We start from the raw sequence: 21,950 nt of genomic DNA, 5'->3' as shown, positions 1-21,950 counted from the left end.
GTTGAGCTCTGCCTTGTGAGTGGCAGGAATTGCATGGGGATGGGCAGTGTGGGTCTTTCTCTGAGGAGCATGTCAGTGACAGAACTCTCAGAGCCACGGTTTGCAGGGCACTCTGAGACAGACGCCAGGAGGCAGCATCCCCACTTGCACCTGGCAATGTGAAATGCAGCCTCTGGATGGGCAGGGCCTGTAGCCATTGTAGATGGGGATGTCACCACACCGCTTTCTGCTAATGCTGCAGCTGCTTCAGTTAGGACTCACCCCACACCAGGCTCTACGTTAGCCCTTCCTGCAAGGACACTTGTTCATTCTCACAAACCAAGAGAGGTTGGCATGACCCTCACTTAATACAAGCCGCCTGGTCAGCGGCTTGCCTGGCCGGTAGGCAGCAGAGCCACCATTGGAAGCAGCATCCGTGCCTCTGTGCACAATGCACACTCCAGCCACAGCACTGCCCAGCGTCTCTGCCTCTCCTGGCTGAGTCTCACCCCCTCCACTGCCCCCCAGAGAGCATCATGTAAACAGAAATGTATTTTGAGTGTGTTCACTCATTGGCAGTGAGGATCTTTATTCTTTCCCTGCAATTTTACCTTCAGCTCTTCGAGTCATGAAAATCAGTGAGCCAGGCATGGTGATACGTGCCTGTAGTCCCACTACTTGGGAAGCCGAGGCAGGAGGATCCCTTAAGCCCAGGAGTTTGAGGCTGCAGTGAGCCATGATCACACCACTGCACTTCAGGCAGGGTAACAGAGTGAAACTCTTGTCTCTAAACACTCCTACCCCTCCCCCCCAAAAAAACCAAAGGAAAGAAAAAGGAAAATCAGGCCGGATGTAACGGTTCACGCCTGTAATCCTAGCACTTTGGGAGGTGAGATGGGAGGATCACTTGAGCTCAGGAATTCGAGATTAGCCTGGGCAACATAGTAAGACCCTGTCTCTAGAAAAGATTTAATAATAGCCGGGCATGATGGCACACATCTGTAGTCACAGCTACTCAGGAGGCTGAGGTGGGAGGATCGCTTGAGCCCTTGAGATTGAGGCAGCAGTGAGCTGTGATTGCACCACTGCACTCTTGCCTGTGTATCAGGATGAGACCCTGTCTCAAAAAAACAAAGAAAATTATTGTTCCCATTTCCTCCTGTGATGGGAGATAGGGGGTTAGTTGAGCCCTCTGCACGGCAGTCCTCCCCCCAGATTCTGCTGTCTGCCCTCCTCCGGCATGCCTAGTGTCTGAGAGCAGTGATGCTAGATTCCCACATGCCCAAGCAGTGCCAGAGCCATCTGGCAGGAGCATGGACGGCACCTCACTGCCCACCGTCCATGTCTCTGCACACATCACTGAATCAAAGCGTGGCCTTCCTGTCAGCACCCTCTGATGGTTTTTATGTCGCTCAAACAGAGAAGAGCCCCTGCCGCAGCCCCATTTCAGGACCTCTTGCCCACTCCTCCCACTGGCTGCCTCTCTCTGTCCATCCTGGCCCCTGGCTGTTTTCAGAAGACTCTAGGCAGCCTCCTGCCTTAGCCTTTGCTGCTCATTTGTCTACCAAGAAAGCTCCTCTACGGCTTCCTTCCTCACCACCTGCAGGTCTGCACTGAAATGTCACTTTTCTTTATTTTGTTTTTTGAGATGGAGTCTCACTCTGTCACCCAGGCTGGAGTGCAGTGGCACGATCTTGACTCACTGCAACCTCTGGCTCCTGGGTTCAAGTGATTCTTCAACATCAGCCTCCTGAGTAGCTGGGATTATAGGCACCCACCACCACGCCTGGCTGATTTTTGTATTTTTAGTAGAGATGGGGTTTTACCATGTTGGCCAGGCTGGTTTTGAACTCCTGACCTCAGGTGATCCACCCGCCTCTGCCTCCCAAAGTGTTGGGATTACAGGCGTGAGCCACAGCACCTTGAGAAGGCTTCCCTGGCCACCCTGCCTGAAATAGTCCCCCACTGGCCCCCAGCCGCATGACCCTATGCCGCTTCATCTCCATGGTGCCCATCCCCACACAGTGTGCTCTGTGATGACTTGAGTGTCTGTGGCCCGACTCTCTGCACTGGAGCATAAGCTTCCCATGAAAGGAGACTGGGTTTCATTTACCGTGCTGCTGTGCTGCCCAGCAGCAGCAGCAGGCGGCAGTGGATACCCATGGACTGAAACCTGCTTGCATAGGGAGGCCCCCTGCCATGCTCAGCCTCCTGAGGCCAGTCAGGACCATGGGAATCCTGTCGAGCAGGGCTCTGACCACTCTCTGCCCTCTCCACAGATGGTATCATGGAGCCATCAGCAGAGGAGATGCTGAGAACCTACTGCGACTCTGCAAGGAGTGTAGCTACCTTGTCCGGAACAGCCAGACCAGCAAGCACGACTACTCCCTCTCCCTGAGGTGAGTGCCGCCCGAGCACCCCAGCCCTCCTCAGCAGCCTCTGCATTCGCCACCCGCCGCTGTGCCTGTGGCGAAAAGATGCGCCAGTGTCCCCTGGGAAACTTGCCAGCGCAGGTTATTTCAAGCCTGGGTCTTTCAATTTGATCCTGTTCTCCTGGGATACAGAAGAGTTTTTATGTTTGCTATCGCTGCCTTCCCAGAAAAGGAGGGGCCTTTTCCTGGGATTTTATATCAACTGTCCGAGAATAGCTTTCACATCTGCTGTGAGCCGGGGTGCTACAAAGCTCGTAGAGCGTGCCTCATTCCTCTCTCAAATCCCACGACAGTCCTTTGATTTTTTTAGAGGAACATATCGTCCCCAATTTGCAGATGAGGAAACAGACTCACGGAGGTGGGTGTGACTGGTCCAACTTGCAAGGCCAGGATTTGCGACCAGCCCTTGACTCTCTGCCGCTGTGAGCATGACCCCTTCCTAGCACTCTGGCTTGCAGTGTAGGTGGGCCTGAGTTTGGGCATCACACAAAGTCTAGGAGGAGCGCCAGGAAGAGCTGGTATTAGTGCCTGTGGCAGCTTTGGAAACTCTCAGGTCTTTCTGACCCATGAGGCATTTCTGTCAGGATGACCAGACCCAGAAATAAGAAAAGGGTGTTTAGTTGGGTGCTATTGCTGGATGGGACCCAAAAGAATGTCTAGACCCATTTTACAGACAGAAAAACCAAGGCCCAGAGAAAGGAGGGATTTGCCAAGGACACCTAGAGAGTTGGTAACATAATTGGGGTGTAAACCCAGGCTCCTCAGGCAGCACAGACCCCCCAGAAGCAGTGAAGTCCTCTGCCTGCCATCCTCTGTGTCCCATTCACCACTGTTAGAGGCCATGGGAGGGAGAGCAGGCCTGCAGGGACACAGCTGTTAGGAGAACCCACACACATGCCGGCCCTGTAGACAGAGGTTTCAGTAAAGCCAAGGAAGGTGAAACTGGCCTGTGCTCTCTGCTCACAACTGATCCCTGCCCCCATCTTCTGGGCTTTGCCCTGAGAGGGACAGTGACAAACTGCAGAGTCAGGAGGGCGACAGGCATGGGTGGGCAGAGGCAGGCAGGGCACACAGGCTCTGGTAGTCAGTCTGCCTAGAACAGAGAGCATGTGGACATGGGGTGGGGACCACACATCTCTCAAGGACTATAAGGGCGGAGGGAGCAGACGTGCAGATGGGAGACTTGTGGGCAGACGATGGATAGACAGATTCCAGCTCTGCAAGAAGAAAAGTTTCCTAACAGCCAGAGCAAATCAAGAATTACAACTCTCCAAGCTGCTTCAAGGTGGTGAGCCTGTCATCACTGGGTGAAGACCAGAGGCTGGACCACCCCCTAACCAGAGAGGACGCAAAGGGAATTTCCAGCCAATGATAGGGCACTCAAAGCAAATAAGAAATATGTACCTTGTTATTCTCCAAGCTGCTCATGTTCTGCATAATTCATTGTCTGCTATCAGACCTGATGGCTTAAAGAATCGGGTCAGTTATGGCAGACGAAGAAAGTGCCCCACTGCAACTGGGGCCAGGTGGGAGGTGGCCAAAGCCAGAGGAGCAGAATTGGACTGCAGAGAGGCAGTGGCAAGGGGGTCATGAACAAACACCAGGCCTGCCGATGGGGCCACCAATGTGAATGGTGCTCTTCTGGGCTGTGAGAGATAAAGGAAGCAGGTGGCATCAGTGGCAGGATTCAATGTCACCAGCCTTCCCTGCATACTGGATTCCTCGGTGCTCCAGGGACCCTCTAGGGCACCGGTCATTTGGAGTTGTCACTCTGTCTCCCTCCACATCTGTCTCTGAGTTTCTCAGTGAACCTCATTTCTCCTGGAATCCCCATGGCTGGGGGCCTGGCCTAGAGGAGCCTCCGCAAAAGGATCGGGGAGGACGGGACCAAGCACTCCATGCCAAGCCTGGCCATTCCTCCTCAAGGGCCAGAGCCCCATCAGCTGCTCCAGCTTCCTATTCATCCACTGGGGGCTTGCCTGGCTGCCACTGGGGCCTCATGGTAACTCTAGTGCTGACCTGCCTTTGAAGGAACAGCAGCCTATTGAGTACTCAGGATGTACCAGGGCTGAGGTCCCAACCAGGGAGCACACAAAGAACCTAGAACCAGTGGCAGAAATAAGAGCACCAGCTGTCTCCTGTGGAAAACATTTCTCAGTCCCCTATGCAGTACACCCTCAGTTATCAAAGCAGGTCCAGATGCCAGCTCACAGTGGGGCTCAGAGGGCCAGAAGCATCATTCCGTCTCCTCGCTGGGGTGTGCCAGTTCCTAGAGGGTAGGACCACCCTTGACAACACCTTGATTCTGCAGTCACAGTGTAGGCATATAGTCCCAAGGGCCCGGCTGCGTGTGGTGGGGAAGGCAAGGAACAGGCCTCCTACACGCCTGGCTTCCTGCACTCACTGGCCTTGTGGCCTTGGCCAGTCACACCATTGGGGCCTCAGTGTCCTCATCTGTGCACTGGGGATGGCAATGAGCTGCTGACAGAAAGCATGCTCGGCCCAGCCAGCGCCGTGTCAGTGTCATCTAGTGTGATTCCCATGACCCTGCCTTGCTTCCTGGAGTTTTTAAGAGCCACAGGAAAGACCCACTGTCCAGAAATCTGGATAGGAGCCCTGTCCTGCCACTTGCTGCTCCCTGTGTGACCCTGGGCAAGTTTCTTCCTGTACATCTGTCCAGTGGGGAGTTGGGCTTCGATGGGCTCTAAGGCCACTTCCACCTATGACATCGGGGGCTCTCTAACTGCCCCCACGTCCTCGTCTGTGGACTGGACCACCTGCGCCTTTCAGGTGAGGGGAGGAGACAGAGGAAGACTGGGAAGCTGTCTCAGAAGGCTCTACCATCAGACCCTGAGTTTGTCTTCCTGCACTCATCCCGTAGACCCCATTATCAGGACCTGTCATTTGGGTGACCCATCTGTGCCCAAAGGAGCTGGAGGTGAGAGTTTAGTTTTGCATGCAGATCTAGAGGCATTAGATCACCACCTCCAAAGGTCAGGGGGTAGCCTCGCCTGCTCAGCTTTGCCCTGAAGAATGCCAGAAGTAGGGATGTGGGCTGGGCTAGGCATCCTATGGCCGAGCCAGGCAGCCCACTCAAGGGAGGTGAACTTGCTTCCCAGAGGAGCCTAGCTCCTGATGAGCAGTCCCACTGCTGGTTGTGGGACAACGCCCCGGAATGAATCACCTCAACCACAAGGGGAACAGTCCTGGTACTGCAGGTCCTGGCTGCCTGGAGTAAGCACCATCTTTGCCAGCCACCAAGTGAGGGGCCTGATTTCTCAGATACTCCTGGCCAAGGCCGGGGTGGGTGGAGAATGGCGTTCCTGATACTGTCAGAAGGTTGATGCAGTTGACATCGAAATTCCAGCTATGCTGGTTCCCCGCCTCTGACCATTTTTATGTGAGCCTTGGGTCCTGCCTGGAGAGTGTTCTAGGGTAGAGAAAGGATCTGGGGGAGTCCGGCCTCAGAGAACACCTGATCCACCCTTCCCTCAGCAGATATTTTTCAGAGCCCTCTGTACCAGCCACGGGCTGGGCATCAGAGACAGTGCAGAGGTGAGAACAGCCAGGCTCAGTCTGGCCAGGCCAGCCTGTGTCTTGTTCACAGGTCTGCACACGGGATCTTGGGAGCCCAGAGTTGGCATGTGGGTGGGCAGTCCCTACCACAGAGGGTCAGGAGAGGCTGCAGGGAGAGAAGGTTGCACCCAAGCCTTAAAGAGAAGCCAGGTGTTGCCCATGCAGGGATGGCTAGCAGGGCAGCTCAGAGGGGACAGCCCAGGCAGAGCCGTGGAGGTACAGGAGAGCCTTGGCAGGTCTCAGGGGCTCCCAGAAGAGTTGAGATGTAGTTCTCAGTGATGGGGCCACTAACATGCAGGTTGCACTCACAGGGATCCTGCTGCAAGCCATTTTCTTCCTCATCTTAGGCTGGGGTCCACAGCAGAGCCAATGCCTGCCAGGGTCCACAGCAGAGCCAAGACGGGACTCCAGCCATGTCCTCCCATCTCCTCCCCAGCATTTTTATACTCAGTCAAAAGGTCTTCCAGTGTCAAACCTGGAAGTGACTTTGAGGCCCATATACTCCAATCCTTTTGCTTCATGGGTGGGGAAACTGACACCAAGAGGGGAATTCATGATTGATGTAAGGGTACCCGGCTGGCAGTTGACCACTGATCACAGAGATGGTGACCGCTTCTCACTGTGATGACCAGACAGATCCCTGGATCAACCCAACCTGCCCCTGTCTGCATTCCACCCCCAACTTTCTGCACCTGCAGTGACCCACAGTGGCACCTGCATATCTCATCACATCTCAGAGCCCCCTCCATGGCAGGGGGCCCCAACCTGTGAATCATCTTCAGCGATTCTGCCTGATTGCTCTTCAACACTTTCCTTATCCCCTCCTGCCTGCAGAACTCTCCCCCTTAGCTGCCAACTTGCTGGCCTGGCACCTACCACTGGCCCGGCACCTACCACTGGCCCCTCACTACTTTCACCCCAGCCTCAGGAAGCAAAGGGTTGAACTGAGAAAGTAGCAAGAACATGTCAAACTCTTAACACAGTTTCCTGTCTCTGCAAAGGCTGGCAGGGGAGGAAAGGGATGAAAAGCCTTAAAAAAAAAATCTCATTGAAAGGCTCTTCAGGCACTTTGGCCTGTGAATGACTGAATGACTGTAAGTGAGTTCTGGTTTGGTGAGTTTTTGCAAAGGAACGTGGGCAAGATGAAGGAAGCAAGACTTCAAAGACTGGAGGGCCTGTAACCGGGAGACAGGTAGTAGGGAGCCCGGGTGAGCACCTGGCCTCCAATTCTGCTTCTGCCCTGGTGGAGCAGGGGTCCTGTGTGACCCATGGGAAGGGACACTGAGTGGCACCTCTGAGGCCTCTGCAGGCAGCAGCTTTGACAAGGACCCAGCCCCTGCTCAATTGAAGTGGTAAGAGTCCCAATTTCAGTGGGGGATATGGCCACATACAGTCCTCATGAAGGAACCTTTGGTTTTCTAATCCCTGAAGGCAAATAGCCCGGCATCTTGCACACGTGACGTAAGGAGCCACCTCTGGGGTCTGGCCTGATTCTATCATGCCATGGCACTTGGTAGTTCACAGCCTGACAAGGAAAGGAAGACACACACACCTGTAACTCATGGACAGTGTATTCAGGACTGCCCAAAGTAGAAAGTAAAGTACTCTTTCTGTGAAAGGTTCCAGGCTATGAAAGAGGGAGAGAACTAGGAAGGGGAATGTGAAGGATGAGCAGGTCTTAGGCAGGCTGCAGAGAGAATGGGCCCAGAGACAGGGCAGTGCAGAGCTTGCATAAGAATGAATGACATATTAATCTGAGTCCAAGAGCCCTAATTACCAGGTAGAGGGGTTGGGGCTTTACCTGTGAGGCAACAGGGAGTCCCTGAAGGTTTTAAGCAGGGTGTGTGCTATTCTCAGGGCTGTGTTCTAGAATCATGAGTGAACTAGGGGGCCCATGAGTACTGCTGAGGAGAGATGCAGCTTCTGCCTCCCCATCCCCCGCCATGATCCTCCATCCCCCATTACGTCCCTACACTTGCCATATCAACTGACACAGACTGAGAGCTGGGGAGGGGCCTGTTGTAGGAGTCCAGAAGGCAAGCAGCATGTGGACAGGCATCCCAGGGAGATCAAGACATCCCAGGGAGATCGAGACAGCCCTTTTCAAGATGGAAAGTAAAAACATAGGCTCTGCAGTCAGGTACCTGAATCCAAGTCCTGCTTCCATCTCTCACCTGCACCTGAGGCAAGCAAGGTACTGTGCCTTCCTGAGCATCACAGAGTGCTTGCCTCAGCAAGAAGTAAGCATTGGCAGGTAAGCCCTGCACACACATGGTGCTCAGTATATACCAGTCTCTGCTTCTACCAGCTTTCCAGAGCCTTCAGAAATCACCATGGAAGCAGCAGAGTGGACAGAGCCCTGGGGGTGAGTCCAGGCTTTCCTGCTGCTCTAGGTAACTTGGGCAAGTATCTTCTCTACTTGCATTGAGAAAATAAGGGTCTGGGGTCTGATTAGTAAACTTGTTTCCAGTTTAAGGGTTCCATGACTAGACCACTTTCCTCTCGGTCCAAGGTGGCAGGAATGTCCCATCTCCTTCTCCAAGGAGGGGAGGAGGGAGCAGGACATTACCAAGAATGTGCCTCCTGTCCTTCAGATTGCTTGATGGCAGTTGCATCCGGCGTAGAGCAGCAGGGTTTGTGCTGACTGCTGGGTACTCAGTCTTCATCCAGCAAATGCCTCCTGTGGCTCCAGAGGAGGGTGGGTGGGTGCAACAGGGCCAAGAAGAGCTGAGGGGCACTGGGGGTGCATAGCAGTTATGGTTGTTTTTCTTTTGTCTGTCCCCTCAATTGATTAATATAGCAAAGAAAAGGGTTTTCAAACAGTAGGCATGTCTGGGTCCAGGCAGGCAAGTGATTAATCTTAGTTTGTTGCTGCTGACAGCTAGGAGCAAGAAATAATAAAGGTTTGTGGAGGGTGGGAGTGGGGATATGAGGAAGGCTGCTCTCCCTTCATCTGTCAGCAGGGAACAAGTCTCCACTTCCTTCTGCTGTCCAAGCATCCCTTTGTCGGGTTAGCATCTGAGACTCCAGATACTTAGCTCCATCGTCATTGCCCGCTCCCATATGTGAGCCACCAGGGCGGTCCCTGCAAAGCCACAGCGGGGCCCCCCTGGCTGTTGTTGAGTTCCCTGCACATCTCCAGAATGCCTGGACTTAGTCACTGTATTCCCCAGCCAGGTCCCTGCAGGGATGATGAAGCCTTTTAAGGGCAAACTTCAGGGAAGGCAGGTGTGTGCAGCTTGGGCACAGTACTGCTCGCCTTGGGACCCCCACACTGCCCAGCTGTGGTCGCAGGAGCCCTGAGCTCCTGGCCATGTGCTCCATGACCCCCCAGCAAAGGAAGCTCTGCACAGCAGTGAAGACAATGGCTCTGGATCTTGGCTTAGGCTCTTGAAACCCAACTCTACCACATACCAACAGGGTAGTGTTGGGCAAGGGGACTGAACATCTCTGAGCCTCAGTTTCCTCATCTATAAAATGGGTTTCACAGGTGTATTAATGAAGAGACAATATATGTGAAGTGCTTAGCATATGCTCTCATATAGTGAGTGCTGTATCAATGGTAGCTCAAATGTCTTTTATTATAGACTTCAGAGAGCCACAGGTTGTTGGGGACAGACCTCGGTGTGGCTCAGCGCCTTGCAAATTGGGTTCAACGTGGGCATCTCCAGCTATGCCCACATCCACTCTCCTTTACGATGGTGAGTTCTAGATTATTATGTGGCTACAACTGGAAAGAATACTGGAGAATCTCACAGAGCTGGAGTCCAATCCAGGCTATCCTCTTCCTGGATAACTGCTCTTGAATCTGTCATCTCTCTTGCATTCTGTGCATGGTGCCTTGGTGTGACCTTGGATGTGTGAGTGAACTTCTCTGACCTCCCAGTTGCTCATCAGGAGCTGGAGATGGTGACCACTCAGCAGGTATCCTTTTTCATCACCATCCTGCTGCCCCTCCAGCTCTCCGGCCACATCTTCCAAACTTAGGTCTGGCCTCCTCATCTCCAGGAAGCATGTTTGCAGCCAGTCAAGGTAGCAGCTCTGGAAGTACACTGAGCAGAAATCTTGGGGTTTAGGGAACAGAAAGAGACCTTTTCGATTTTCCGGTCCAATACCTTGAACAAGTAGAGATACTGAGGCCCAGGGAGAGGAAGAAGCTTGCCTGCCTCTGGCTTTCCCAGCAGGCCCTGTTTGCTAGCAGCATTTGAGCCAGCCTGAGTCAGGGCGGCAGGGGTGGTGGGGGAAGAGGGGGTCTGCCTCTTTGCTCTTATCACGGGAAGGATTTCATGTCCTTTCAGGGCTGATGGAGGAAAAATGAACTTTCTGCTCAATTAGCATGCTTTGTATTTTCTCCTCTAAAAGGTTTAAAGGAAATGCCACAATTAGGAGCTGCTGCTGTAGGCAAAACAAAGACTCCTCAAACACTCTTTGCAGAGGACTAAATGAGAACAGTGAACTTTAGAATGTGCAGATACTTTGCAGGATAAGAGAGTACACTGTTGAGAGGACACTGTGGGGAATATTAGATGACATTTCCCTTTATTCAGAACTACTGAGAAAATGAGCCCTGCTGGTGGTAAAACATTGCCAAGGACACCAACATTAGACTGTCACCTCTCCTGGACTCCAAGCTTAGCCCTTTGGTGATTCTGGTGCAGTGGGGGTGGGGAGTGTAGGAACAGCCCTGGGCTTATGCCCTGGATACCTGGGTTCAAATCCTAGCTCTGACTCTGATTACTTGTGGGTTGCCAGACCAGTGACCATGATTCGCACCCTTCCTTTCTGAAGGGTTCAGGCAGACCCTAGTTTGAGTTCTGCCTGTGTTCTGAGCCCTCTGTTTGTTCTCTAGCACAGCAGGTGTAAATCCTGCCCCACCACCCACTCTGGGCTGCTGTAACGTGTGACTGAAGTGATACAGGTCAGCATGCCCAGCACAGGGGCTGATATTTGGGAATAGCCAGCTTTCACACTGGGATGGTATGTTTGAGGAGAGTAGCAACCATTGCCTTCATTGTTACCAATAAAGAAACTAGTGTTAACATTACATCACAGTTAATGAGTAAAGAGATGTGATTGCAACACAGATCAGGGCCTCTTTCTGCCTTGTGGGATCTCTCAGAGTAGAAACACCCCCCTTCCTCTCCAGCAGGCCCTGAGAAGCCCAGCCAATGCCCAACCAGGTCTCTGGACCTAAGCTGGATTTTCTGACAGGACGTGGGACCATGAGCCCAGTGACCATCATTCCTCAGACACCTTCCCTGGGCTGTGGTGACATGGCGAAAGCCCAGAGACCTGAAACTAGAGGGGCTGGTTCTGTCTGGCTAGAAACCAACAGTGTCAGCATCCATGACCCAGCTGGAGGAGTCTGGTTTCTTCTCTGGGTCCAGCCCTCGAACAGTTGTGAAGAAAGCGCAACTCATTGCTCCTACTTTACAAAAGCGGAAACAGAGGCTCAGACAGGCTTAGGAACCTGTCTAAGGCCGTGTTGTCAGGGAGGGGCAGAGGCTTAGCCTGCCCAGCTCCTGAACCACTGTTCTTTCCTGACTCTTCTCAGCCATTTGCTCCAGCTAAGCTTAAAAGTTCTCCATGGCTGGGCGTGGTAGCTCACGCCTGTAATCCCAACATTTTGGGAGGCCAAGGGGGGCAGTTCACCTGAAGTTGGGAGTTTGAGACCAGCCTGACCAATATGGAGAAACCCCATTTCTATTAAAAATACAAAATTAGCTGGACATGGTTGTGCATGCCTGTAATCCCACCTACCAGCAAGGCTGAGGCAGGAGAATCACTTGAACCTAGGAGATAGAGGTTGTGGTGAGCTGAGATCGCACCATTGCATTCCAGCCTGGGCAATAAGAGTGAAACTCCGTCTTAAAAAACATAAAAAAGAACTTCTCCATTTGAACCCAGGTGCTAGACTGATGATGCTGAGACTTTCTGGTAGCAAAGAAGGAGGCCAAGGCCATTCAGGGGGGCCAGTGGCAGGTGGCCTACAAAGCTGGCGAGAGAGAGGTTTAGGCCCCATCTGGCCCTGGGTGTGTGATAGATCAGGAGTGGAGGACTACGGCAGTGGGGATAGAATTGATGGGGGGTGTCGGGGGTGGAAGAGTGAGGAGTCAAGGACCACATCCAGATTGCAGAGCTCTGGGTGGATGGTGGCACTCCCGGCTGCAACGTAAATCTGGAAAAGACCCAGGACAACACACTCCCCCCAACTCAGCTCCCCACTTCCCACTGCCACCCAAAACCCAGAGGCAGGCAAGAGGTGCCTGCACTCATTCCACCTCACTCTGCCAGTTCATAGCCAAGTGCACCAGCCTCAAACCTGGCAGTGCCAGATGTGCCCATTAACAGGCTGAGGTTCCCTCCCTGGCCAGCACCATCTCCCCTCTGAGCCAGGCATGCAGCATTGCCCTTTGTTTTACCAGAGCCTCCTGGTCTTCTCCAGCATCTGAGCAGCCCCGATTACATTTCCAGCCGGTTTTTAATTGTCTCATATCAGCCTGCATAAATCTGCCTGTGCGGCTCTGCCACTGGGGAAGCATTCCAACTGCCTGGAGACCTCTCGTGCCCCGGGACAGTTGCCTTTTGAGGCACTGGGTGGTCTCTCGAAATGAGAAAAACATTTCTTTCCAATCACATTTCTAACCATCTTGTTAATTTGAATTATTTAACAATATTTTTGCAAAAGCCATCTGGGAATCAGTTGGTTGGCGATTTGGGAGAAGGCATATAGGGTGCTGCAGGGAAGGCCTTGAGGACAGCTGCAGATGCCACATCTGCTATCAGTGAAAGGGTGGACGCATGGAGAGGAGGGCTGTGACCAGGAGCCCAGGGATCACAGCCTGAATCCCACCATTCCCACCAGCCAGGAGGTCACCAACAAGTCACTTCCTGTCTCGGCCTCTCAGCCCTGAGGGCCTGGATTTGCAAGGGCAGTGGAAGCTCTTGTAAACTCTGAGAGGCTGCACAGATGCAGGTGGAGTTGTTTGCAGAGTCTTTGTGCTGTAGGGGCTTATTTTCCTATAGCTAGTAATCATTGCAAACGTCCCAGAGGAAACCTGACTGGCCCTGACCTAGAGGCATTTGGTGGGGCATGAAGCGACTCACTTCCCACAGTAAAATCCCAGTGTTAAGGCAGGGCCTGACTGTCCCCCAGACTTCTGAGCAGTCGGAGCCCAAAGGGACTTGAATCGTCCAGGTCAAGACCCTGGCATTCTGATGGGGTCAACTGAGGCACAGGAAAGGAAGAGGACCTCCCTGAGGTCCTGTGGAGGGCTGCTGGGAAAGCCCCCAGATGTCCCAGCTCCCACCCCAGGGTTATCACCCTTTGCAGCCCTGTAAGCACAGTATTTTCTTCTCTCATTTTCTCCACAGACATTCTCAGTTTTTGAGGCAGATCTATAAAATCAGATGTCAAATTTTATAGCCCTCGTCTTCACTCCCACAGCTCCAGTGCTAGAGCTATAAAATGATGTATTGTTGTCTGTTCAGCCACTCGGGTGCACACACCCTTGCCCTCCACTGGAGCAGAGGCCATTCGGTCCCCAGGTCTGTGTCTCACGCCTGCTCTTCTCTAGGCAGCTCCCTCGTGAGCAGCCTCCATCCTCCTTCCAGCATGAGTGTTTTCTGCCACTCTTAATAATGCTGTGCTTCCCCCCCTTATCTTTTTTAAGATTATTTCACCCAAGAGGAATATCAGAAACAATTGCAATTATTTGGCAAAGCCAGCTTATTACAGATGCCTTAATTAAAACCATTTTTTAATTTTAATTTAATTTTATTTTATTTTTGCCATTTCCTTTGGAAAATCCACCGTCCATTTCTGGCCTCAGGCAGCTTGGAGATCACCCTGCCACGTTTTAAGCACAAGCTTTCAGGGCAGGGCTTATAGACAAGTCAGCAGCATGGCATTCACCACTGAGCTCTTATCGTGCACTGGGCTGTCAGCCCGGTGAGGAGACAAAGAGACACATCAGACTCTAAGCTCACAGTCTAGACAAGGAGACAGGGCGGTAGGGAAGTCCTGTGATGGACAGAGGTGTGGCAGAGAAAGAGCGAGGGAGGGAGAAAGTAAGTCTGACTAGGGGCATCTTGGAAGTCTTCCCTGAGGAGGGGTCGGTTGAGGAGGACTTCAGATAACAAGATTTTTGAGAGGAGAAAACTGGGCAAGTTATTGGAAGGAACAGCTAAGTACAAGGACGTTTAGGTTGGAGATTAGAGGAAAGGCCTGTGTAGTGTCCTTCCTCTCTGTAGTCCCACCTTGGCTGTCCAGTTTTCCCTTGGAAGTGATAGAGCTTCTCTGTTTTTTGTTTTGTTTTGTTTTGTTGTTGTTTTTGAGATGGAGTTTCGCTGTTGTTACGCAGGCTGGAGTGCAATGGCACGATCTTGGCTCACTGCAACCTCCGCCTCCTGGGTTCAAGCAATTCTCCTGCCTCAGCTCCTGAGTAGCTGGTACTACAGGCATGAACCACCATGCCCAGCTAATTTTTGTATTTTTAGTAGAGACAGGGTTTCACCTTGTTGGTCAGGATAATCTCGATCTCTTGACCTCGTGATCCACCCGCCTTGGCCTCCCAAAGTGCTGGGATTATAGGCGTGAGCCACCGCGCCCAGCCGAGTTCTGTTTTGTAAAATGTCATCCAGTTTTCGTTTCCAGGTTAAAACTGAGGTGCATAAAACATTACAGCCCTTCTAGAATTTATCTAGTAGATTTTCCAGTTTTTACTAGAAACTCCCCTAGGAAAATATGTAGGTACATAAACCCAGGGACCTTGCTTTCTAAATTTGCCATCTAACATCTGATTTTGACCCTCCTGGTTATAGTGTGAAATGATTTGTCATGTGCTAGAACATTTCTTGGCTGAGGGTTCCTTTGGAAACATGTCTTTCTATCTCACCACCTCAGAGGGCCTGGCACATGGTAGGTACTCGGGAAACATTTGCAGATTTTATTCAGGAGAAAAATAATCAGAACATTCAAAATGACCCATGATGATGATAAAATCAGATTACAAAGTTCAGCCCAGTCAGTAACTATATGTCACATGCATGTACGCATGTGTGTGGGAAAAATACAGGAATGCACTATGCTAAAATGTGATTAACCACTATCTGCAGTGATGAAATGGCAGCTTTTTATCTTCTTTTTGTTTATTTTGGATTTGTGTTTTCTGGATTTTTCACAGTGAATCTCTTTTATAATAGAGATTTTTTTTTTTTTGAGACGGATTTCCCCTCTGTCGCCCAGGCTGGAGTGCAATGGTGTAATCTTGGCTCACCGCAACCTCTGTCTCCCAGGTTTAAGCAATTTTCCTGCCTCAACCTCCCAAGTAGCTGGGATTATGGGTGTGTGCCACCATGCCAGGCTAAATTTTGTATTTTTTTTTTAGTATAGACAGAGTTTTGCCATGTTGGTCAGGCTGGTCTCAAACTCCTGACCTCAGGTGATCCTCCTGCCTCAGCCTCCTAAAGTGCTGGGATTATAGGCGTGACCCAACTTGCCCAGCCTCTAATAGAGATTTTTTTTTCCTTAATGAGGCAGAGGAGGAAGCTCATTGACTATGGAGTTAGGAAACCTGTTTCTGGTCCCAGCTCTGCCTTGAGGTTTTCTGTGTGACTTCTCTTGCCTAGTTATTTGGGGGTGCTTTAATTGGCTCAGTAGAGAAAGAGCATATCATGGCTAAGAAGGTAGACCACCTAGAGCCAGAATCCCTCCCTGGTTCAAATCTCAATTCTGCTTCTTACTAGCTGTGTGACCTCCATTTCTGCATCTGTACAATGGGAAGAGTAATAGTTCCTACATCTCAGGATCGTTGTGAGGCATAAATGCAGTCATGGTCCAGGACCACGATTTTGTGCACTCTGAAGCCCTAGTCTGCTCTCTCTGGCTCCCCACAGCAACCTGACTTTACCCTCAAGGAGAAGGGCTCAGAGAGATGAGGAGCTCTCACCCGTGGCCATACCAGCGCTCTACATCCCAGCCCTCCATCCATTCAACAATTCCCCACCGCCTCCCAGTCTGCCAGAGAGCAAGCCATGTGCCCATCATTTCCTCCTTGCACTACAGGCATATGCCCCACCAAGGCTGAACATGGCCTTGAAGGGAGAAACACATTTGCACGGTGCCAGGTGGGCTTAGCTCCTGGTAGAGCTGGTGGTAGGAAGTGACTTGACAAGGCATCTGCAGAGCGTACTCAGAGGCAGGAAGAATGGTGCCAATAACAGTGATGAGAAAGTCGAGGTAGTGTAGGATTCTGACACATCCATGGTGACAGCAAACACTGAGGCAGCAAACGCAGGAGACCGTGTGACCTGGGCACCGATGTTTCACACTCACAACCTTCAAATATTCACATAACCCCATGTTGAGTTCAGATTTTCAGGCTAGGAAAATACATTTTTTTTTTTGTTCGGAATTGCTCCAATCCTAACTAAAATGTCATCTCTGAAGAAGCTAGGGTTACCTGTTTTACTTCTGTGGGAGTTGTACTTTCCGGAAGCAATCGGTTCCTAGCGTAAGTAACTTTATGGAACTCAATTACTTGCAGACATACTGGGGGGAGAAAACAGCAATAATTAACGTAGTCAAACCCAAGCCAAATAGTAAAATGAAAGCTTTGTTGTCTGTCAAGGTAGAAATCAGTTTCATTAGGGAGCAAAGTGCCAGAGATTTAATTTTGGGAAAATTCTCCACCCTGTGGAAAGAGGTTGTCAAGAAGCTGCCAGAATGAATGTCCAACATGAGAGGATTTGCCCCCCAGAACCCAGACTACGAAGAACTGACAGTGGCCTTTCAAAGTTACATTTCCAAACCTTCCAAGTGTGGCCAAAGCCAGTGGGCTTTTGCTTCTTAAAGTTCTTGGACCCAGCTGGACACAGTGGCTCACACCTGTAATCCTAGCACTTTGGGAGGCCAAGGCAAGGAGGATCACTTGAGCCTAGGAGTTCAAGACCAGCCTGGGCAACATAGTAAGACCCGGTCTCTACAAAAACAAATTAATTAGCTAGGCATGGTGGCTCACACCTGCAATCCTAAGCTAATCAGGAGGCTGAGGCAGGAGGATCACTTAAGCAAGTTAGGGAGTTCGAGGTTACAGTGAGCTATGAATGTGCCACTGTACTCCAGCCTGGGCAACAAAGTAAGACCCTATCCCTTCCACCCACAGAAAGGTTCTCAGCCCCATGCCCCATTTGGTGTGGTCAAGAGATGAGTGTTACTATACATGATGACACTTACATGTCAATAAGATCCTGTCTGTTGGGACTTGGGCGGGGAGTGGGGGGACTCAGGAGGTCAGCATCCCAAAAAGGAGTTCAGCGGAAGCTCAGAGGTGTCCACGTGGGTTCATGACGGAGTTGTGTCCAGTCAGCAGGACTAATGGCCAAGCCGGACAGACCCCACAGGACCCTGTTCAGTTGCTGGCTCCCACTATGTGAGAGATGGCGACTGCCTGGGGAACGGGCAGCAGAAGCGACCAAGATGGGAAAGGAGAGGAAATTTTGCCCTAGGGGACAGCTGGAAAAGAGCAGCCCAGGTCTTCCTGTTTCTGTGGCACCTTCTCAGGGCAGAAGCAGTGGCCTTGGCCTACAGAAGCTAGAACTCAGAGCTGGGCTAACCTCAGCAAGCTGTAGTTAGTCACATTTCAGCTCAGGACATGGAAGAACTTAACCATGGGCAAAGCTGTCTAAGTTTGGAAGGGGTTGTCTTAGTGGGGAATGAGCTCTCTGGCAGTGGTGGTGGTAAGCAACAAAGCTGGGCACTAAATATTGCAGCTATTACAGAGGAGTTTCCATCATCAGATGAAGCTAGAATGGTGGTTCTCAAACTTGAACATGCATCAGAATCTCTTAGAGGACGTGTTTAAAACAGATTTGGGTTGCAAAGAGACCCAGGGAGCCACAGGCTGAACAAGTAAGTCTCTGGGTATTTGTGTACATTCTAGGGTACACTTGAATAAACTATTTTTAAAAAAATTTTTTTAAAGATGGGGTTTCACCATGATGGCCAAGCTGGTCTTGAACTCCTGACCTTAGGTGATCCACCCACCTCGGCCTCCCAAAGTGCTAGGATTACAGGTATGAGCCACCACGCCTGGCCCAGAATAATCTATTTTTTTTTAAAAAATCTGCACTCCTCTTCCAGCCCTGGGGCTCTGGGGTATCTATAATGAAGGTGAGTCCTTTTGTTTAATATCCTGAATAGCATTCCTTCCTTCCCATGTGGCATGAGCATCTCCTCTGTGCCAAACTTCAAAGGTTGTCTCTTTGTTATGTAAATGGAGAAACCAAGGCCTGAGAAGGCAGAAGCCAGGACCCCTATGCTCAGTTCTGAGCTCTTTGCTTAGCTTTCAGTAGATTTCAGGGAATATGTAAACTACTCTCCATTTCACAGATGAAGAAACTAAGGCATGGATTCCCAAGAACTATTGGGAGTTTTTCCACCAGGAACCACAGTCATTCATATGATTTACAAAAGGTTCTCTGCACACTATCTGGGTAGTTCCCAGTTAACCAGATGCCTTTGAAATTCCAAGGAGGAAAAACCACCCTCAGGTTAGATTCAGGGGCCTCTGAGCAGGCATATCTGTCTTCATTTGCAGTTTTAAAGGACCTCCTGGATTTCCTTTCTTTTTTTCAAATAAAGTTTATTGTGTATAATGAAGGTGTACGCCATGATGTTACAGAATACATATAGATAGTAAGAATGTTACTATAGGCTGGATACAGTAGCTCATGTCTATAATCCCAGTGCTTTGGGAAGCCAAGGCGGGAGAATTGCTTGAGTCTAGGAGTTGAAGACTAGCCTGGGCAACATAGTGAGACCTTGTTTCTTTTCTTTTTTCACCAAGAGTAGTTTTTACTTTAATTAAAAAAAAAAAAAGGCGGAATGTATATAATGGACAAAGGATAACCAAAAGTTGCCAAATTAGGCTAGTAAGAAAATCTCTTTTTGTTTTGAGTCGGAGTCTTGTTCTGTCATCCAGGCTGGAATGCAGTGGCACAATCTCGGCTCACTGCAACTTCCGCCTCCCAGGTTCAAGCAGTTCTCCTGACTCAGCCCTCAGTAGCTGGGATTACAGGTACCTACTCAGCTATTTTTGGTATTTTTTAGTGGAGATGGTGTTTCACCATCTTGGCCAGGCTGGTCTTGAACTCCTGACCTCGTGATCCACTCACCTCAGCCTTCCAAAGTTCTGGGATTACAGGCCTGAGCCACATCACCCAGCAGAGACCTTGTTTCTATAAAAAGTTTTAAAAATTAGCCAGGCATGGTGGCGTACCCCTGTCGTCCTAGCTACCTGGGTGGTTGAGGCAGGATCACATGAGCCCAGGTGTTTGGGGTTACAAAGTGAGCTATGATTTCACCACTGCTCTCTAGCCTAGGTGACAGAGCAAAACAAAAAAGTTTCTATAGTGAATCAAATTAACATATCCCTTGTCTTTCATAGTTACTGTGTGTGTGCGCGCGCGTGCGTCTAGAGCTGCTAACATCTACTCATGTAGCAGGAATCCCATATAAAGTACAATTTGTTTTATTACCTGTGGTCCTTGTGTTGTGCATCAGCTCTCTAGACTTGTTCATTTGCATGTCTGCTCCTTTGTACCCTCTGACCTACATCTCCCCATCTCCTCCCCACCCTGCTCTGAGGACCCACTGTTTTCTTCTCTATCTCTACATATTTGAATTTGTTTTAGATTCCACATGTGAGATTAATTATACAATATTTTTCTTTCTTTATCTGGTTTATTTCACTGCCCCTAATGTCCTCCAGGCCTGTTCATGTGTGGTGAATGACAAGATCTTTTTTAGGGCTGAATAGTATTCTCTCATACATACACCACAGTTTCTTTATCCATTCTCCCTTGACAGACCTTCAGTCATTTTCATAAGCTGACTGTTGTGAATGGCACTGCAGTGATCATGGGTGTGCAGATGTCTTTACAAGACAGTGATTTTATTTCCTTTGGGTATATGCCCAGAAAAGGGATCGCTAGGTCATACAGTAGTTCTAATTTCCTTACAAAGCTCCTTACTACTTTTCATAATGGCTGTACCAGTCTACACTCCCATCAGTAGTATACAATTTCCTTTTTTCCGCATCCTCACCAACATTTGTTATCTGTTGACTTTTTGATAATAGCCATTCTGCTGGGTATGAAGTGATACCTCATAGTGGTTTTGACTTGCATTTCCCTGATGATTGGTGATGCTGAACATCTTTTCATATACCTGTCAGCCATTCTTTTATGTCTGCTTTGAAGAAATGTCTACTCAGGTCTTTTGCCCATTTTGTAATCAGGTTATTTGTTTTTCTACTGTGGAGTTGTGTGAGTCCTTTATAAATTTTGGATGTTAACCCCTTATCAGATATATGGTTTGCAGATTTTTTTCCCAATCTGTAGTCTGCCATTTCATCTTCCTGTTTCTTTTACTGTGCAGTGTCTTGGATGTAGTCCCATTTATTTATTTTGAACTTTTGGTATGAAATCCAAAAAAATCTTTGCCAAGGCCACTGTCCAGGAGCTTTTCCCCTAGGCTCTCTTCTAAGAGTTTTATTGTTTCTGTTATTACATTTATGTCTTTTATCCATTTTGAGTTGATTTTTGTGTATAATCAAAGATATTCATTCTTTTGCCTGTGGAAATCTAGTTTCTTAGCACCATTTATTAAAGGAATTATCTCTTCTCCATTGTGTCTTCCTGGTACCATCATCAAAAATTAGTTGACCGATGTATGTTTGGATTTGTTTGGGAGTCTCTATTCTGTTCCACTGGTCTGTATATCTGTTTTTATGCCAATACCATACTGTTTTGATTATTATAGCTTTGTAATATAATTTCAAATCAGGAACTGTGATGCCTCCAACTTTTTCTTCCTCAGCATTGTTTTGGTTACTCAGGGTCTTTTGTGGTTCCATATGAATTTTAGGATTGTTTCTTCTTTTGCTGTGAAGAATGACATTGGGGTTTTGATAAGAATTGTTGAGTTTCTCATCTTTACTTTTTTTCTTAAATAAAACTGTAAGTTGGATCAGATGCTTTGTGGGTAGTGAGTCCGCTTCGTTGCTCTGCTGGTGAACACCCTTGGTCAGTTAGTGAGGAGGCAGGCTCCTGCCAGGCTGAGCTGGGAGGACTGGTGAGGGTGAGTACCTGCTTTAGCAAGGGCCAAGGTCCATGAGGTGACTCAGGATGAGAAATGAGGAGGCAGGGCATTGCTGCTTCCTACCCCTCCCTGGATCCTCCTCCCTCTGCCACATCCCCACCCCAGCTTGTCACACCTCGTTACTGCAGACTCAGTCTGCTGGTCTTGCCAGAGAATCTTCCACAATGGAGGCGTGGAGCAGGGCTTTATTGCAGAAAGAGAGCAAGCCTCTATCCTTCTCTGGGCCTCAATGTCATCTGTAAAATGACATTGAAGAACCAAGTGGTCTCAAAGTATCTGGTTGGTGTCTTGTCTCCCTCAGAAATGTTGCATACAGAGCAATGCACACAGTAGGCACTTAATAAATGCCATTGACCATCTATGACCAGTTTCCTGTTTAGTTTTTTTCTCTTTTTTGTTTTTTGAGATGAGGTCTCACTCTGTAACCCAGACTGGACTGCAGTAGCATGAACACAACTCGCTACAGCCGGCCGGCTTAAGCAATCCTCCCATCTCAGCCTCCTGAGTAGCTGGGACTACAAGCATGCGCCACCATGCCCACCTAGTTTTTTAATTTTCTACAGAGATGGGGTCTCATGATATTACCTGGGCTGGTCTCACAAACTCCTGGGATCAAGAGATTCTCCAGCCTTGGCCTCCCAAAGTGCTGGGATTAGCGGTGTAAGTCACCACGCACAGCTTCCTTTTCTGTTTTCATATCGATCCTTTGTGCAACAATGTGCCTTAGAGAGTGTCGTGAAAGAACACTTGATGTTTGAGGAAATCTATCTCAGGGCAGTAAACGCCTTGCCCCGCGTCAC

The 21,950-nt window shown here is 49.8% G+C and overlaps 1 protein-coding gene and 1 non-coding gene across 4 annotated transcripts in view; both read left to right on the top strand.

Annotated features, from left to right (window-relative positions):
- SHB (SH2 domain containing adaptor protein B) overlaps positions 1–21,950 on the top strand; it is a 149,622-nt gene that overhangs the window by 117,095 nt on the left and 10,577 nt on the right. For 2 of the 3 annotated variants that reach the window (XM_078372629.1, XM_003732012.6), the window contains one exon: positions 2,259–2,378. In XM_078372629.1, the coding sequence (XP_078228755.1) occupies positions 2,259–2,378 (120 nt within the window). Of the gene's footprint in view, positions 1–2,258; positions 5,350–21,950 lie in introns of all 3 variants that reach the window. The other variant, XR_013535467.1, reaches the window with a different exon arrangement.
- Positions 14,663–14,724, top strand: LOC118148356 (U7 small nuclear RNA). Its single transcript, XR_004735149.1, has one exon. It is a non-coding gene; the product is annotated as a U7 small nuclear RNA (small nuclear RNA).

Source organism: Callithrix jacchus, chromosome 1 (genome assembly GCF_049354715.1).
Source record: "Callithrix jacchus isolate 240 chromosome 1, calJac240_pri, whole genome shotgun sequence".
Taxonomy (NCBI): Eukaryota; Metazoa; Chordata; class Mammalia; order Primates; family Cebidae; genus Callithrix; species Callithrix jacchus.
The sequence above is the reverse complement of the archived record's forward strand: the minus strand, read 5'-3'. Positions and strand labels throughout refer to the sequence as shown.